The 16,760-nt window shown below is 34.3% G+C and overlaps 1 protein-coding gene across 4 annotated transcripts in view; it reads right to left on the bottom strand.

Moving 5' to 3' along the window:
• Nucleotides 1-16,760, bottom strand: part of SESTD1 (SEC14 and spectrin domain containing 1) — a 152,454-nt gene that overhangs the window by 70,437 nt on the left and 65,257 nt on the right. For 3 of the 4 annotated variants that reach the window (XM_036879369.2, XM_057503833.1, XM_036879370.2), the window contains 2 exons: nucleotides 16,217-16,307; nucleotides 12,214-12,327 (listed from right to left, as the gene is read on the bottom strand). In XM_036879369.2, the coding sequence (XP_036735264.1) occupies nucleotides 12,214-12,327; nucleotides 16,217-16,307 (205 nt within the window). The remainder of the gene's footprint in view (nucleotides 1-12,213; nucleotides 12,328-16,216; nucleotides 16,308-16,760) is intronic. The other variant, XM_057503832.1, reaches the window with a different exon arrangement.

The raw sequence follows: 16,760 nt of genomic DNA, 5'->3' as shown, positions 1-16,760 counted from the left end.
GGGAAGACTGTGAACCCTGCGGTACTCAGCCAATGAGGAACCAGGGGAGGGACTCACGCACGAGGAGATCAATTATTGGTACCAAACTCCCAGGTGTGCCTGCCCACCAGACACCCGATCTTGCAAGACCGTCATTAAAGCCTCGCTCTGCTGTTCTCTTTGTCTCCGTGTCCACTTATTGAATGTGGACCAGTGAGTGTGTTTCTCACACTTGGAAATGGATATATAAATTAGAACGCCTCTTTGGAAAACACTTTGGTAGTATATTGAAAATTTGAACATTTCTATAACCTATGCTTAGATATCTACAAAAAGATAGTATCTTTTACATGTTTATCATGAGACATATACAAGAATATTTATAGTACCTCACTCATAATAGCAAAAATAATGGAAACAATCCAAATGTCCATCAACAAGAGAATAATTGTTTTTATTTACACAGTCGAATAATATTCAACAGTAAGAATGAATCAACTACATCTATTTCAAGAATATGCATGAATCTTAGACATAATGAATGAGAAAAAGCAAGTCAGTTAAGACTAAAATAATGCCACCATTTTTATAAAGCTCAAAAATAAGTAAAACTAAATATATTATTTAAAAATAAGTAATACCCTTACGTGGTAATTCTATAGATATGACAAACAAAGGAACAATAAAAAATAAGTACTCCCTATTTTCTTATAAAGATTTTCTTTCACATTTAAGTTTTCAATACATACACACAGATGGAGAAGATGAAAGAAGGATGTATAAACAAATGGGATCTGAGGGGGTAACTCTATTTTATTTCAAGGTATTGATATTTGGGTTGCTAGATTGGGTGGTGGGTACCCAAGTGTTTGTTTTATTAAGCCTCATCTTTGTGTACATATATCCATATTTTTAAAGACTATGTACCAAATACTGTATTTAAAAACTAAAAACAAAATCAATCAAGAAAAGACGGGAACTACTAACAGAAGGAGCATGATGAGATCGCAAATCAGACTGAAGAAAGGGTTAACTTCTGAAGGAGCAAGCAACAAGTTAGAGGGAGAACAAAGGGAAATCTCAACGTTGTCATGACAGGGAAGGTGAGGGAGGTCATGTGCCTCTTTGTCTCCATTTTAAAAAATAAAGAAGATATAGGACATCAAATTACAATTTGGTTAGCAAACTATACTACGCCTATCTACTTTAAATGGCAATTTAATGTTATCTCTAGTATGAGGAGTTTAACATATCTCAATTTAACTGTTTTCCTGTTTCAGTAATAATGGGAGCTAATTAAAAATAAACACCTTTGAATAAAAAGAACACAGAAAATGATTTTCTTTTAGTGCACAACTTGTCACAAAGGGCTTTATTTATCCTCTTGTTCCAACACAACTTCTTTAGGCTAATTATTAGAAATAGGCATGATGATGTTAAACATTAAACAGTAAGTAGAATTAGACCACTGGAACTATTTAATCTGCCACCAACTCCTTTTGAGATTGAGATGAATACTCCCACAGCAGGAAGATTAAATTCCACCAGATCCCAGGAAGGGGCTTTTCCCTTCTTCAAAAATATCTAGCAATCTATTAACTAGATATATACTAACAATAAAACTAAGAAATATGCATTTATTCTATGGGAAAATAAACTATTTGATAAGTTGAGTATCAATTGACATCTGAAAAGAACATTTCCAGACCACTCTCTCCTGAAAAAACTGAATAGAGAACATAACATGAATGTAAAACACAATGAATAGTCTTTCTGATCTTCTATTGTGCCTTACTGGCTCAATATTCTATTTAAACACTGAAAAATTAGCTTTTGAAAAATTTCTGTATCATATCTTAACTTTTAATGATGTGTTATTCATATGTTCAAGATTCATTATTTAGTGGAATTTATTTATTAGAAGGTATATATTCTAATGTTGGGAATATTAAGGATAAATAAGATATGTTTCCACAAAAGAAATGAGTTTTTTATTTTTACAATATTCCAGAGAGAACTGTGCAATGCTTTCATAAAAAGAAGTAAATTAAAGCTTTCTGGTTTATTTCTAAAGCCTTTGTCAAAAATACTGTAAATAAATCTACATGTTGTCTCTCTGGTTGTTACAGCACAGAGGGCCTAAGGCTTTACTAGAATACCTGAGATGATGTCCAAATTTTTTTCTTAAGTTAAAAAACATTATATTAATATTGGAAGGATGCTGAACTAAAGCCAATCATTCCAAGTTTGTGCTCTAGCTCTGCCACGAATGCACTGACCTTGCGGAAATCAACCTAGAGGAATTCACTCCAGGCTTATTTCCTCAATCTACCAAAGAAGGCAGCTGCAATAAATTATCTATTATATCTCTTCAAGCTCTTACGAGGACATACACCTAATGAGTTGTCATTTTGTACACTTAGTTTGGGCCATTCTCTTAGTGTGCGACCTGCCTTGCCAGCGCAGAGCACTCGTCACTTCCTACCTACTCTAGTTGATCTCACTGTGTGTGTACCTATATAAGACATATATATAGAGACACCTCATTGTGTGTACCTATATAAGACATATACATACAGACACCTCAGTGTGTGTGTACCTATATAAGACATGTACATATATACAACTTTCTACATTTCATTGTTCCCAAGTATATTAAAGTCACTGGTAACAGATTTCATGTATAATAAGCCAAAGGGAAAATTTGCAGTTATTCAATTTTATGTTGCAAAAGTTTATGCACATCTGAGTCATTTCTCTCAAAGGCTCTTTATTCTAAAATCAACTTAAATGTAAATAGTAGATTCACTTTCTTTTATGACATAAAATATATTTAAGAATATACTATCCTTTAGTAAATAGTTTTTAAAGAAAGACGTTTGTCTAAGATTACTGTTATTGTGATCATCTTCACTTATGCAAGACAAAAGGAAACAAGGGAGCAATATAATTACAGACCTGCATAAAACTCATTTTATCCATTACTAGAAAATGCTTTATAGAATCCATATTCTCATAAAATTCATTGATTCCTATCCAAAGTGAAAACAGTAGATATGCCATGTAGATATACAGAACTGTATTAAGATCAATGGTATCACAAAGCTAAATATGTGAGAAAAAAGCAGTAGTTTGAACAACCAGCAGACTCAAAATCACGATCACTGTGAATTAACAACTTAGAAAACTGTCTACTGTGATGAAACATCTCAGTTTCCACTGCAGCAGTCTCACCCTTACTTAAGAGGGGAAGGGCAAGGAGGAAGTGCAGAGGAGGATGGCCAAACAACAGTAACTGTTCCTATTTTATTAGATAATGCAAGTTCAAAAAATGAAAGAAAAAAACATTCAAGAGGAATTTGCAATAGTAGGAAACAACCTTATTGTACGAAAATGCTATATACCCCAGAATCACCTTTTTGAAGAGAGTCATGAGTGGTATCCCTAAAGGAAAGAGAGAGAAGCCTTCCTCCCCATGGAAAGCAAAAGTACTCTTTGTTTACAAAGGTTAGCTGTCCAGATGCCTCTGGAAAGTGACAGCACTTGCCAGAAGGCAACACATAAGTTACAAACAACTACTTGTAAGAGGACAAACCTAGTTTGAACGAACAGACAATTCAACCCACTCCAGTGAGTGAAAAATTTCCACAAAACTTGCTTTCAAATATTCACTGACATTGTCTCCTATTCTAATTAAGTGATTAATTGATGTAAAAACCAGTCTAGCTTAAAAACAAACCTCCTTAAAAATTAAACAATTCCTTATCTGTGGAGAAAATGGAACCACAAAGATTTCATATCTCAAAAAAGTATTTGAAGTAATTCACTTTCCAGAAGTATCAAACATTTCTATAAACTGGCCCTCCCAGTACATCACTCTAAAGCAGTATTTCTCAGTTATAAAAATCTCAGGAACACTCTCCATGACATTCTACAGTACTTTATCATTTTTTCCAGGACATAATATAGAGTAATATACAATGAGCTTGTTTTAAGTTTTAAAAAAGGATTTACTAAAGTATTAGTAAGATAATGAACTGCACTTCATAATACCTAGCCATAATGTACAATACCAAGTAAGACCAATCTTGACTCTTCCCATCTAACAAACAGCACTCATAATCTTTAATTTTAAAATAATTACATAAGATGTGAAATGAGTTACCATGCATCATTTATAAAATTATCTACTTTCATAATGGATTTTAAGACTACATATAAATTATCATGAAAAATGGTATTATAATTTCAAAAACAGAGGAGGGAAAACTATTTTCATAACTGGTCTTTGAAATTTTAACTTTTATACCTAAAAAAAACCTAGCTGTTTTATTTTTATAATTGTTACATCTCTCTTTAAGCAGCTATATATGAGAAAAGGTTTGCAAGCCTGGCTTGGTAAACAACTCTGTGTTAAAAGTCTTTTATTCTCCATAAACAAAGGTACAAATTTGATTTAATCACAGTATATACTCTCTTTAACCATAATTTTTAGAGTACTTAAGACATCATGATATGCTAAATAACAATTCTGATGAAATGAGTACAATTTATACATCTGGGGATAATTGCCTTGAGATGAATTTTCAAACTGTCATTCTCATGCTCCTTATTAAGTTGTTTTTTATATATATATATATATCAAATACCAGTAAATCTTATGGTTTCTGTTATTGACTAGTCTTTCATTTGAGATAAAACCACCATACTGGTTATGATTTCTAGCTGACTGATAAATCTCGAATGATGGACAGACCTCCCCATAACTAGCCAATTGATAAATATGAAAAATATTTTAATTAATATATTTTTAATGAAAAAAGTTGCTTATGTTTTTTAAAAGGGGAGTATTTCGAAAGATGATTCTTTAAGGATTTAACAACTTGGAAAATGATGTGGGAAACACTAAAAAAACACTAGTCCTGGCTAGGAATAGGGAATGATAGGGAAATTAGAATATAAAACTTCAGAAAGCAGCTTTTATTATTCTACAGTAATATGACTGTTCAGAATAACATCAATGTCTAAATTCAAATTTTACAAAAAAATCACCCTATAAGAAATATAATTCACATTCAGAAAAACTATCTAAATCATAGGGATGGGCAAAAGATGTTACTGGGTTTTCTTTCATGCAGTGCTGGGCTTGTATTTTTGATTTTCTATAGACTAATAATAGGTACCAACCTCTATAGGGACAGATGTTAATTTGCAGGTTTTGTCCGGAAAAAATGCAAAATTTAAAGATAGAATTAATACATTTCTGTCCAGTGGAATAACTGATAAACTGAAAGTTTAGATTAACCAGTTTTGTATCTTACTCAGCAATCTTAACTGCCTATAAAAAGTCCTAAATCCCTCAAATGCTCTTTTAACTCTGTCTCAGAAATTATTGATAACCTCATTAATTAATGAATTGCATAATGTTTGACTTATGCTTATTTTATATTTTGTACGGGAGTCATAGTTTTACCTTTATGAAAATCATACTTTAACATGTACTTTATTCAGGAAAGTGGTAGGGATCATATTCTGATTTGTATCTAACTGCTAAACAATCGTTAATCATTTTCAAATATCCCTCGCCATGAATATTCTAATATATATGGATACCATTAAACTTCAAGAAGAGGTTTTAGGTTACATTCAAAGTAGCTATCATTTTACTAAGCAGAAATCTAATTTCAGATCTATCTCCAAGGATATCTGAAACCTAGTAATAAACACAAAGGGAACCAGAATAAAACAGTGAAACTACAAACAAGAAAAGATCACTACCTACATAAGTTCTCAAACTTTTTGCCAAGTCCTTTCAAAGGAAACAAAATCCATGAAAATTTTTTAATAGTAAAGTACTACATAAATATTACTTTTTCCTTTATTTTATGTTACAGAAGTTTAAGACAAGACAAATTAAATGAGAAAAACACAATATTTTATTAACTAGCACATACCACTGTTCAACAAATTTAAAGAGAAAGGTATTTACCATCTGATCTTTAACCAAAAATGTAAAGGTTTTTAGTCTGGAATCTAGATTACAGAAAGACTGATAACTTGTTTCTCTCTTACTCCCATCTTCTACTTCTATCTAGAACACACTATTCTTCACTAATAAAACACTCCCAAATAACCTAACACTGAACCCTTTGCTCTGCAGGCATTCAGATGTTTTACTTTTAATTTTATTGATGCTAAGAATGTATATGTAAATTCTGGAATGAAAATACATCTTCATATGTCTGCATGCTTAGTACAGACTGATGTGCAGGTATGTGTTTATACACATACTATTTTAAAACATGTATGTCTGCTTATATCTGTTTATTGGGGAATATTTTTCTAAGGGAAAATAAATTCTGCAAAAACTGGAGAGAAGTCATAATATAATAGATGGAGCAAGAGGTGTTTGGACAGAGGAACAAGAAGTTTTTGTCCCAGACCCTAACATTAGTTTGGCCTCAAAAAGAGAACAGGATCAGATGTACTACTAAGAAAAGATAAGAGAAGAAAGCAATGTAAAATAGTGGCTGGCTATCATAATCAGTAAATAACACTTTTTACACTCATGAATGACAATAAAGAATGAGAAAGTGGAGATCCTTTTGATTATTAGTCTCCCAATTTGAGGGTAAGATTAATGCCAGTAGTACTTCAATTTTATCTTGTCATTAGACTACAGATAGATACTACCATCTAACCAGCAAAAATCTATCAAAGCCACCAGGCAAAATGGGGCTGAAGGACAGAAAGTACTTGAGTACCTGAGTTGCTAAAGAGGAAACTGAACAGGTAGGTACCTATTTCAGAGATAACAAGACCACATGAAAAAATACTTAGGTGAGCAATGAGAGAGGAATATTCAATCGGTGAAGAAAAACATTAGAGGAAGGAAGGTCATCTAGAAGAAAAATTTAGGAAGGACAATGGATAAGAAAATATGGAATCATAAGGGAACATGGTGTCATTAAAATGACTACAGGGAGTTTATCTGACGAACATTGAGGATGTCTGGTGACAAATCTATTATGGATGATTCTGTAAGATAAAACATATCCTTGCTTACCAGAACACCGGTACTCACAACAAGGTTATATTTTTTAAAATATTTAGAAGATACACAAAAACACAGGCTTAATTACAACAATCCAAAGGATCCAAAATAACACCAAGGAGAACAATTTTTAATTAAACAAGCATCTATGTTCAATTTAATTATATATAGCTCTAAGTATCATTTAATGGCTGGTGTTGAACTGCCCATTAAATTTGATGTTTGGTGGTGTATTCGTGAGCATTTCAAATTAATCTCATCTCACTGGGACATTAGGCTTTTTAATAAGTGCCTGCTGCTTATTTAATGAGAAAATATTCTAGGTGAGTATCTTCAATACCTAAAAGAAAACATATTTTTAAAAGAAGCTTTAACATCTGAGTTCTAAAACTCATAAAAGACATGAGATTAAGGCAGACAGGAATCTGTCCTCTACTGTATCCTCCAAGATGGAAGGTATTTAGTCACATGAAATTGATATGAGACAGAACTAGGCACAAAGCATTTCTGGGCATATGCTCATGCTTAAGCAGGATATGACAGGCTCCTCATAAAAGGGGTCTTCTCTTCTACTTAGTGTTCACAGCTTTACATCTCTGAAACACTGGCTTCTCTTCACTTTGCATTCTCTCAGAGCTACATTTCCTTCATGCCCCCGGCATGGACATCAGCCCTCCCTCCCCGTTTGAAGTACTTGCTCACCTTGACAACAATAAGTCCCCTGGCTTTCAGCTTTCACTGCTTTCCTTCACTGCACTTTTGTTTCTCTTCCCTGGGATGCAGTTTCCCATTCATCTATCAGGGGAACACTTTTCCTAATGTAATCCAGCAGCCCAAGCTGCCTTCCCTTATACTGCTGGCACACACCTTTCTACTAAGCCTACATCATAGTCGAGTTAACCAATGACAAAAGTTTGCAACATAAATATGGAAAAACAAAACTAACCATCTGACTTCTACTTAGGATGTAGAAAGCTGGAAAGAGCATTGCTCCAAGCCTTACAACAACAAAATAATACAAGTTAGTCTAAAAAATCACAATTTTTCTTGAACCCATCAGAGTTAAGTTCACAGGAAAACCAATTAATCTGAAATCTGAAGAAAGACCAGTGCCTTCAAGGACAGGCAGAGCTGGAGCCTGCTTACCTGGGGAAAATCCCCAGCAGGATACAAGCCAGGTAAGAATTCAGCTAAACTTAAAATGAACTGCTAAAGGCCATATATGAACTAGTGTGAAAGTACAGAATTCCTGGGAAGCACAAGAAGAATTCAAACTCACTTGGAGGCTCTTCTCCAAAGACCCAGGACTCCGGAAAAAAGAATGGGGATAGATAGGAGAAGAATCTTCAAGACAGCCTCTCAGAGGAAGTGTAAGGAGGGTAGGGATAGCAACCACCAATGGGAAGGCATGAAGCTGAAGCACAGCTGAGATTCTTCAACTCCACCTGCCTAGAGAACAGAAGCCCTGAGGTGCTGAAGGATGCGCAGCAAACTTGGATGGCTTTAGAGCACAAATAAAGTCCCACTATGGCTGGAGGAAGGAAAAAGAAAAACCCTCTATCCTAGTGGAGGCAGGAATGTATTATGAGCCCAGATTATTACAGGCCTCCTAAAGCTGGGGGAAAAGGTCACCCCCCAGTCACAGAGCCTGCCTAAGACTGAGGCTGAATCAGAACAGAAAATGCCACTGAGACAAACACTGAGTGACACATAACAGCAGCCTACTGCTGAGGGAGTGCCAACAGGGAAAAGAGACCTTTTCTAAAATGAAGGTAACAAAGGAAAGACTTATCGCTAAGGGTGGAACAGACATTGGAGGAAAACAAGCACACACCTCTGGGAAACCAGCCCCACCTTCAACACAAAGTAACCCTAGGGGGATCTGAAGCCTGGGGTGCACTGAGCAAATTAACAGAAACAACAAAAGGCAAAGCCATGCAACTCCTGGGTATACTGACTCAACCCTTCCCCTGCCCCACTTAAGTCCTAGCAAAAACCAAGATCAGCGCCTGTGCGGGACAAATACTATTCATCTCACTCTTTACTGTCCTAAACACAGTGTTCCAACATCCAACAAAAGCAAACAAGGCACACAAAAAGCAAGCAAGCAAGAAGCAACCTATTATCAGGAAACAAAGCAAACATCATAAGCAGAATAAAAGGTATTGGAACTATCAGGTAGGGAGTTTAAGATAACTATGATATATGCAGGTTCTCATGGGAAAACTGCAAGACAACATACAAGAACAGATGGGGAATTTCATCAGAGACAGAAACTAGAAGGAAGAGACTGAAATACAAATGCTGCAAACCAAAAATATGGTAACAGAGATGAAGTAAGTTCACAACAGCTCATCAGTGAACTCAACACAGCCAAGGAAACAATGAGCCTGAAAATGGATTAATAAAAAAATACTTAAAATGAACACAAAGAGAAAAAAACAAGGGAAAAAAATAGAACACCAAACTAGAATAGTGAGAAGTTTTCAACTGGAATTGAATGTACATCCAATTGGAATTCTAGAAAGAGTAGAAAAAGAAATTGGGGCAGAGGAAATATTTGAATAGAAAATGTCTAAGAATTTTCCAAAACTGATGGCAGGCATCAAACCAGAGGTCCAAGATGTATAGAGTACACTAAATAGAATAAGTATTAAATAAAACATGTCTAGACATTACCTAATAAAACCACTGAAAACCAAAAACAAAGGGAAAATCTTGAAGGTGGCCACAGGGAAAAAAATAAATAACAGACAGACTCAAAAGATACAAATAATAGTAGAGCTCTGAAACTATGGAAATAGAAGGCAAAGTGTGACATAAGTATTAAAAGAAAAAAAAAACAATGAAACAAAATTCTATACCTACTGAAAATACCTTTCAAAACTGAAACAGAAATAAAGATTTTTTTTAGGCAAACAGAAGCTGGGGAAATTCGATGCCAATAGACTTGAAATCCAACATACATTAAAGGAAGTTCTTTAGGCAGAGGAATACACCAGACAAAAAGCTCAATCTCCAAAAAGAAATGAAAAACACTGGAAGTGTGAAATTCATTTTAAATTATTTTTATTGCTGTAAAAAACAACAGACTACCCATAGCAAAAACAGTAGCAATATACCATGCATTTACAGTGCAGTAAAAGTAAAATGTGTGACAACAGTGGGAAGTAAGTATTGAAGGTATCCTGTTTTAAGGAATTTCCACTACGTGTGAAGTGGTGTATTATTTGAAGGTAAGACTGTCTATTAAAAATGTATAGTTTAAACCCAGGGTAATCACTAAAAAAAAAAAAAAAGGCATAAGAGATACAAATCATAAGTGAATAATGGAGATAAAATGCAATTATAAAAATACTAAATCTAAAAAAGCAGCAGAAAAAGAACGAGAATACCTAAAATCTAGGACGAAGGTATATGTTAATCCAACCATATTGAATTACATTAAATATAATATATTAAAAAAAAACTGAAAAGACAGAATTAGTCAGATAGGATATGAAAGTAAAACCTAACTGTATGTCTCTAAAAAAATCCACTTTAAATGTAAAAAAATTGGTAAGAAGATTATAGGTAAATAGGTAGTATGGAAAAAGATAAGATATGCAAACTCTAGTCAAAAGAAAGCTGGAGTAGCTGCATATTTCAGAAACATATATTACCAAGGATAAAAAAGGGACATTAATAAAAATGATCAACATCTACATGAAATACATCTACATACCCACTAGAATAAACATCATTTAAAAACAAAAAACCTGACAATATCAAGCATTGACAAGGATACAACTGCTTGACAAGGAAGTTCATACAATGCTGATGGTAATGAAAATGATACAGCTTTGAAACTGACAATTTGGAAGTTTCTTATAAAGTTAAACATAGACCCAGCAGTCCCACCCCTAGGCATTTTACCCTTCAAAATAAAATTTTACACAAAAGCCTATACATGAATGTTTAGTGACTTTACTTGTAATCACCAAAACCTGAAAACAACCCAAATCGTCCCTCCACTGGGGAATGGATGAACCATGGTACATCTACACAACATAATATTTCTCAGCAAAAGGAAAGGAGCTTCTAGTACATCCAACATGGATGCATCTCAAATGTAAATGCACATGTCGAAGAAGCCAGATTAAAAATGCTACATATCATATCATTCCAAAAACAAATCAGCAGTTGTCAGGGCTGAAAATGGAAGGAACTGACAAAGGAGTATGGGGGAATTTTTGGAGCAATGAGGTATTTCCTGATTTTTTTATGGTAATGGTGGTTATATATTTGTTTGTTTTTGTCAGAATTGTACACTAAAAATGGATGAATTTTACTAGATGTAAATTATAGCTTAACTTTAAGTAAAGGGAAAAAAATCACACACTTTTAAGACATTTCAAGCTTACCTCATTTAAAATTAACTAGATTTTCTTAAATCTTTATGACATCTTGGCAACCCTTCCTCTACCAGAAATACACTGATATTGACCTTATTGAAAATAAAAATGATTACTGGAGTACAGCAATGGCTAAAATGAGTCTTCAGCATGGTAGACCCAATTCTTAAAAACATTCCAAGGCTCTCTATTCTGCAGGGTTGGGGTTAAGACTTGTACCCTGCAATGCTTCCACACTTCATTTCAACAATGTTAAGTTTAGTATCTATGATCTCTCCTACTGGGAAGCTGGAATTAACAGGTTGTGACAGGGAAGATGTGACAGAAATGTTTAAATTTGTATTCCATCTTACAACTTCTGACCTCCACACAAGAAAAATGTAGACAGTAATGTCAATAGGAAAAGACGGATAACTGTGTTCATGTTAACTAAACCAGATACTAAAAAATAATTGTGACATATCATCCAATATGGGCTCTAACTTCAATTTCAAAATGTCTAGGACTTCCTAGTATTAGTTAAATGTCCTCTTGGTAATGCAATTAAAAAATTTTTTTTAAGAAAAAGGTCGTACTTATTCAAAGGAGTTAACAAAGAGTGACACAAATGAAAACAAGAAAGCATTTTGACCTTTGATGAAGAAGCATAATCCATTCAACAAGTATCTAAATGCCTACTATATACTAATCATAGCTTAGTATCCAATGTTGAACAAACAATTATACTAGTAAAATGCTATTTTTAAACAAATAACATACTTCTGGTTTTTTACACAGTATATTTACCTCAAAGCCAAGTCTATCCTTTTCTTTCCAAAAACAAAAATGTGTTACTTTCTTATCCCAGAATTCATCTGGCTTCACTACACAAACAAGGGACACCTCAGCTGGAACAACATTCTATAAAATACAGAAGAATAATTACAAATTATACATGTAAAATGAATAATTCGTTAAGGTTATAAATCCTAGATATTCATAATAGGACTGAGTAATTAAGAGACCTTTGGAAAAGAATTAAAATAATATACAAGAAATACTCCAAACTTCAAAACATACATGTCAATAAAAAATACTTGAAATATAAACTGATTCAGAAAAGATTTTACAGAAACAGTGTAATACAGATGGTACATGTGAATTATTTTTCTGTTTTACTGAATTTCTCTAATAGGAATATGTTTAGATTAGGCTGAAAGTTGATTTTTAGTTGAGAAATTATTAAATTTGGTTTTTCTATGATATGAAAAAATTTTTTTCTAACAATCATCTTGGGGGATTTCTTCAAATAATGCAAAATCAGTTTTCTCACAAAATAGGTTTTTTTATCAGCCATTATACAAAGTAGCCAAGATTCTGCATGATTATTAACTTGAAAAAGACAAAGCTTAAAAATACAATTTCACATTTATTAGCTATGATTATTCCTATTACCTAAAGAAGGATGGAAACAAACATTTACTGAGTTACATTTTTATCAGCAAGCCCCAAAGAGTTGATCTTTAAAGTATACCTTCAATCTACTTATTTCTCCTACCTGCTTTGCTAATGTCCCCAGTTACCCAGCCTTCTGAAATATCCCCTTAACACACTTCCCTGCTTCACGTTTTCTTTCTCATACTCAGAGTAAAACTCAAACCCCTTACTCAGGCCAAGAAGGCCCTCCAAGCTTAGGGCCCCACTGATCTCGCAGACTTCATCTCACAGCTGATTCCTCTACCACAGCCATACCGAACTTCTTGCTGCTCCTGGAATGTGACAAGTCCATTCCCACCCCAGGACTTTGCCCTTGATGTTTCCTTTGTCTGGAATGTTCTTCGTCTTATACTTAGGAAGACTGCTCCCTCAGTTTATTCACAATTTTACTCAAATTGTCCCTCTGCAAGAGAGAATTTCCTTGACCGCTATACAGTAGCACCATCTGGCTCAGTCTCCTTTTACCACTGTATTTTTCCTCATTAGCATTTATCAGTATCTGATGTTACATTATTAAGTAAGTTACGTAACTGCTTACTGTCTGGCTCCTCAAGTAGAATATAAGCTTCCCAATGGCAAGAACCTTATTTATCATGTCACTCCTGTATCTCCCATGCTTATGACAGTCTTGGCATACAGAGACACTCCATATATATTTGTTGAATAAATGAATTCACATTAGCAAGCAGATCACATCCTCCCAACTACAGAAGAGTTAACGGAGCTTCAGAGACCTCAAATAACTTGCCCTAGATAACAGAGTTGTTAAGTGAAGGCACTGGAATAGAAGCCAGGCCTGACTCTTAAAAGTTCTACCACACAATTTCAAATGTTCTACTAGGGGTCAATAAATTCTTTCTGAAGGTCCAAATAATAAATATTTGAGGCTTTGCAGGCTATACAGTCTCTTCAATTCTGTCACTGTAGTGCAAAATGAGCCATAAACAATATGTAAATGAATGGCTGTGGTTTAGTTTCAATAAAACTGTACAAGCTCTAGGACCAAATCACTGTTCTAAGCCATAAATGGCACAACTGAATAGTAATGAATTAAGAATGATTATTATTATTAATTAGAGGGAAATAGAAACCTTTCAATTAAAACATGTCATTAGGCATGTCACAAATCTAGTGCCCCCTGCAATGACTGAGTTGTGAATAAAGTAAGTAACATAAATTCAACACTATCAAAACTTTTAACAGAGGGGCTGAGAAATGTAGGGGAAATTCAGAATTTGTAGAAGATCATTATTTCAAAATCACTGGATATTAAGGCTGTGAGAAACAGGAGAAACTGAGCTACTCATTTTAGAAACTATCAATTATATAGGCAGAGACAGCACTAAGCTCTGGGCTCCCAAACGACTGGTACCAGTACCTTTTGAAATAAAAGCAATCAATGACTTTGTATGTAGGACAACTGTTTGACTAGGAGTAAACAACAGGCCATTTACAAATTCTGAAAATGCTAACTATTAATAAATCCCAAAGTGTTAAAATACCTATCAGAAAAGAAATTGCAAGAGAGAATTGAATCATCCTTTCAAAACTGCCACTGATCAAAGCCTAGTTCAAACAGCAAGTCCCAAAAAACTCATCTGTGACACAGGTGAATGATGGGATGAAAACAAGGCCACAAGGTCCTAATTAATGAATTTGTTACCTAATAGTTATTTTAACAACTTTCACAGAGAAGAGTCAATCTTCAGGGTTTGGAATATAAATGGGCTGGGAACATATTTGACAGTAAAAGTTATTACAGGACACCAGCATGTGCTCCCTTAAAAACTGATCCTCTGAAGGCTATGTCCTTTCCAACCCAAAGAAGCAATTTCAACGATGAAAATTTAGGCCTAACATTGAAGAATGCTGTAATGTTTGGGGACCTCCTCAGATGCAGCCCATTGGTAAATACATACTTTGTAAAGGATAAAGCCAAGACCTGGGGCCTAGGCTAAGCTAAGTTCCAACCACAGCCCTTTCCCACATTCACTATGAGAACCTGGCTAAGAGTCTCAGATGACCTTTTGAGATAATAGAACCTGCTTCCTAAGGTCATGAAGATAAAATTAAATGACATAATTTATATAGCAAGATAATTTATATACAAAAGTACAGCACTCAAACTACATTAAGCACTAAAACTAAAAACTAAAATTACCAGCCCCCTTTTCTCAAATCCCTTTTTCCTAATTGTCCCAAAAGATAAAACATTAAGAATCATTGTTAGTTATCATTTAAATTTTTTAATTTTTTTCCTTTCCACAGAATCCTAAAGCAGCTACCAATTATTTCCCAATTCATTAAAAATTCTTGATCTTTCTTTCCACATCACTGATACTTAAGTGAATGCTCACTATCCCATGTAAATGCCAAATTTATATTTCCCTCAAATTAGCCTGCCATCAACTCTCTTCCCTGTATTTGGTTCGTTTCTGAGTTATCATGGAGTCAGTGTCCCTTCCAGGAATGCCCTTTTCACTTTCTTTCATTTAAATCAGACAATCTCTTTCATTTAACTAAACTTTTACCTCCTCTTAAAGATTGTCTATGGAATCCCAGGTACCCGAGAGCAATCTGGTCCTTTACAATCCCTCAAATCTTTTATTTTTCCATTTTGGATCACAATATGCTCAATACTCTTAGAATAAACCTAGTACAGACAAGAGATCATGGAAACATTCTGTGAGGAACACAAGGAAATATATAACATAAAATTAGGATTGGATCAGAGACTTTGTAATACAGCTGCTCATTAAATCCTCATTTGTGACCTATGAAAGTCCCTAGGAACACAGCTTAGGTCAAATGAATTTCTTATGGATTAGAAATAAATAATAAGACCATCATGAATTCTGGTGTTTCTTAGAGGAAAGAGGGGAACCAAAATGGAGAGACCTATCAGAACTGCCTGAGCAGCTTTTTCAGACTAGCCTTACCCAGACCTATCCCTACCTGTCCTATCAGAATGAGGTGGAGGCGGATGATGCAGATAAAAGCTCCCGGGTAAGTCTGACAACATTTGCCTTCACACTTTCAGACTCACTAGCCTACTTGCTTAAATTTCTTAAACATGACATACTATTTCCCAACATTTACAAACCTTTAGAATAGGGCTGGAATTTATTTTACTATTTGAAGTCAAACCTGTAAGAACTGAATTTAAACAAACCAACAGAACTAATGCTTTTTCAGAACTAATTCACTGCTGAGAAGCTTGGGCACAGTCCAATAAATGAGATGCATTTGCCATCATCACCTCATTTGTTACCATAAAATAAAACCATATCCTAATAGTCAAAAATAAAATTACCTGTAGCATTAAAACTACTGTTTTCACCACATTCCACTGTGATTTTCTGCCATCCACAATCACGGTAAATCCTCTAGCCTTACACTTTTCACTGAAACAAAATAAAATTACAAAGTATTAAAACAAGCTTCATATTTTATTCCTTATTATCCTAAATAAAGTTTCCATCTTAATCATTTATGGAGCAGCATTAACCTCACTTGCTTTGGTTTACATTGTCAATAAATTAAATTCTCCAGAATATACTTTCAGTTTTCTAAAGCAATTAATTTTTCTCATTTCAGGAAATATTGACAATTTACAAGCTAATCTGGCAAGAAATTACTCTAAAAGCATGGACAGTCAGTGTCTTAAAAAGAGAAGAAATCAAAGCGACACTCAAACAGTCCCACTAGCCCCTCAATCTCTTCACCTGTAAAACCGGATCAGAGTGAAACAGGTTAACTAATGACCGTCAAGTGACCTCCGTACTTCATGTTTCTCCCTCTTGCCGTAAGTGCAAGGTTTGTGAAGTGACAGTTTAAAACAGGTAGAAAACTATATA

The sequence above is a fragment of the Manis pentadactyla genome, chromosome 6 (genome assembly GCF_030020395.1).
Source record: "Manis pentadactyla isolate mManPen7 chromosome 6, mManPen7.hap1, whole genome shotgun sequence".
NCBI lineage: Eukaryota > Metazoa > Chordata > Mammalia > Pholidota > Manidae > Manis > Manis pentadactyla.
This window is presented reverse-complemented; position numbering and strand designations above follow the sequence as displayed.